At 38.5% G+C, this 3,180-nt stretch overlaps 1 protein-coding gene across 11 annotated transcripts in view; it reads right to left on the bottom strand.

Annotated features, from left to right (window-relative positions):
- Nucleotides 1-2,938, bottom strand: part of CEP170 (centrosomal protein 170) — a 105,491-nt gene extending 102,553 nt beyond the window's left edge. For all 11 annotated transcript variants that reach the window (XM_023518543.1, XM_023518544.1, XM_023518545.1 and 8 more), the window contains exon 1: nucleotides 2,798-2,938. In XM_023518543.1, the coding sequence (XP_023374311.1) occupies nucleotides 2,798-2,902 (105 nt within the window). In that variant the 5' untranslated portion in view covers nucleotides 2,903-2,938. The remainder of the gene's footprint in view (nucleotides 1-2,797) is intronic.
- Between the last annotated feature and the right edge of the window lie 242 nt (nucleotides 2,939-3,180).

Raw genomic sequence — 3,180 nt, 5'->3', positions numbered from 1 at the left:
GAATCCAGCCCAGACCCTCCAAACAACAATGACAGCTGCAACCAAAAAATAGCCGGGCATTGTGGCAGGCACCTGTGGTCCTAGCTACTTGGGAGGCTGAGGCAGGAGACTCGCTTGAGCCCAGGAGTTGGAGGTTGCTGTGAGCTGTGATGCTATGGCACTCTACCCAGGGTGATAGCTTGAGGCTCTGCCTCAAAAAAAAAAAAAAAAATGGTAGTATACAAATTGATTAAATGTTTTTCTGAGGGGAGAGAAGGTGTCACTGATGAAGAGAAGTAAGGGTAGCCAGTAATGAGCAGAACTGACAAAAACATTGCAAAAATTTGTCTAATTGTGTGTCAAAGTCATTGGCTGACTGTGAGAAGCACAGGAGACCAAGGAAACATTGATAGAGAAAAAAAAAGTCTTAATGGAAAATCTTGGCACAAGACAGGTGTGTGCAAAAATGGTTCCACAGGAGCTCACTGATGGACAAAAGTAAAGAAGAGTCAAAGTTTGCCAAAAGGCAAGAAGATGTTGTGGGCTGTGTTATCACTGGTGATCCAACATGAGTGTACCAATACGACCCTGAAGCAAAGTGTCTAAGTACGTAATGTAAGACATCCAATTCTCCATAACCAAAAATGTTCCATCAGTCCAAATCAGAGTCAAAACAATGTTCCTAACCTTTTTTGATATCAGAGATATTGTTCATTATGAATTTGTACCAACTGGACAAAGAGTTAACCAAGTTTACTATGTGGAAGTGCTGAAAAGGCTATGTGAAAAAGATGAAAATGATCAGCTCTTTTGCCAGTAAGTCATGGCTCTTGCCTCAGGACAATGCACCAGCTCACACAGCACTGTCTGTGAGGGAGTTTTTAGCCAGTAAACAAATCAACTATATTGGAACACCTTCCCTACTCACCTGATCTGGCCCCCAATGACTTTTTCATTACTCAAAGATGAAATAATGAAAGGAAGATATTTTGATTCAGGACATCCTGGCCACTCCAGAAAGAGTTCCAAAATTGTTTTGAAGGGTGGAGTAGGCACTAGTGTCAGTGCACACAGCTTCCCAAGGCGAGGACTGTGAAGGTGATCATAGTGATGGCCAGCAATAAACTATCAGGATTCCTGTGTGGTCCCTAGTACCCAGCATAGTGCCTAGCACATAGCAAATGCTTAATAACCACTTGTTGGAAAGAAAATAATACATGCTGTTTTGACTGATTTAATTTCATAAACAATGGAGATACAGAAGTTTTCTAACATTTAAGGAACAAAGTTCAGAGCAATTTTTAAGAAAGCAATAAACTGAGTTGCTTGAAACAACAGAACCCTTTGCCCCCAAAAAATTCTGGCTCTGAGACATGATAGTTATAAACCAGAATATTGTGGAAACTTCAAAACAATTTGTAGTATCAATTCAGATAGCAGATGCCAATCTAATTGTGGCCTCTACTTCAGAGAATACACTGGCCTTAGGGAAGCAGTAAGAGCAGTATGCTGCAATTAGGTAAATAGCAGAAGTTTCTTTAGGGGCAGAGCCTGAGGAACAGGCCAAAATGCTTTTGTGCAAATGCAACATGGCATCGTCAGTTTCAGAGCATGCTAAAGTTGAATGATGAGGTATTCACTCTAAAGTGTGTTGGCTGCATCATTCCAAAGTACACAAAGTGAAAAGTAGCAAATGGTGAGCATGTGGAGAAAAGGGAACTCTTGAGTACACTACTGGTGGGAATATAGATTAGTACAGCCATTAGGGAAATATGGAGGTGCTAAAGAAATCAAAAATAGAACTACCACATAACCCAGGAATCCCTTTTCTGGACATATACCCAAGGGAAATGAAATCTCCGCCTCATGAAGATACCTGTACTCCCACATTCACTGCAGCATTCACAACAGCCAAGATATGGAAACAACCTAAGTGTCTATCAGTGAACTGAACAAATGGATAGAGAAACTCTTGTACATATATACAATGTAGTATTATTCAGCCCTAAAAAAGAATAAGATCTTGCTATTTGTTACAACATGAATGAGCCTGGAGGACATTATGCTAAATGAAATAAGTCAGACACATAAAGAATATAGCATGATCTCGGTAGTATGTGTAATCAAAAAAAAGATGCAAGTATACAAAGGGAGAGAACAAAGTAACAGTTAACGGAGAAGGCAAGAATGGAAAGCTGTGGGTCAGAGAACACAAAGTAACAGATATGTACAATGAACAAGATCTAATAATGTACAACATGAGGACCTTAGGCAATAAAATTATACTGTATGAGATTCATGCTAGATGAATAAATTTTAGCTGCTCTTGTCACCAAAATAAATAAACAAACAAAAGAAATGGGTAATGATGTGAGATGACAGATGTGTTTACTGGCTCCAAACAGTAAGCTTTTTACATGTACTATGTGTAGGTATCCCACGGCGTCCTGTTGTACACCTTAAGGTACACAATAAAATCTATTTTAAAAAAATGCCAACCATCTTTTGATTATGCTCAAACTACTCATAGCCATCGTAATGAATATCTCTATAAGGGATAACTAACATATTGGCAATTAAATTCAGTTTTACTCTGTGCTAGGCTAATTACACATAAAAAGTGTGTAATGTGAAAGGTCATACTTAAGAATAAACTTTTTTTAGGTGATTTTCAAGGGGATGAAAAATTAATTAACTGACAGCTAGAGCTTAAAGGAGAGAAAATTCAAATCTAAATAGTGTTGTTCTCATAAAAAAGTAGAAAAATATTTTACAGCAATTTCAAGTTCTGAGTACACGAGAAGGCTGACATAATTACCTGCAACATGAGCTCACAGTCATCTCTTCCAACAAAAATCATTTCTCGTGGCAGCCTGTGGCGAGTGCCTCCACTGCTCACCAAAAACCAAGATGTTAAGCTCATTTTCTGCTTAGCTTCTAAGTCTTTGGCAAAGCTACGTCATCCTGAAGAGAAATATGAAGAAAAACATACATTCAGATGTTTTCAGCTTTAGCACCTATTTGCTAAACCCTATAAGTAGGCCTAAGAATGGAAATACGATCATCAAAATTTACACCTAATTAAATGTACTGTCCACAGGTCCCAGGAAACAGCACATTTACTAAATTCTCATCAGTGAAGTAAGCCCTCAGACTCCACTAAAAATCCAAAAGACAAGAAAAGGATTAGGGTAAACATTT

The sequence above is a fragment of the Otolemur garnettii genome, unplaced genomic scaffold (genome assembly GCF_000181295.1).
Source record: "Otolemur garnettii isolate 467f Iridium unplaced genomic scaffold, OtoGar3 scaffold00141, whole genome shotgun sequence".
Classification (NCBI taxonomy): Eukaryota; Metazoa; Chordata; class Mammalia; order Primates; family Galagidae; genus Otolemur; species Otolemur garnettii.
This window is presented reverse-complemented; position numbering and strand designations above follow the sequence as displayed.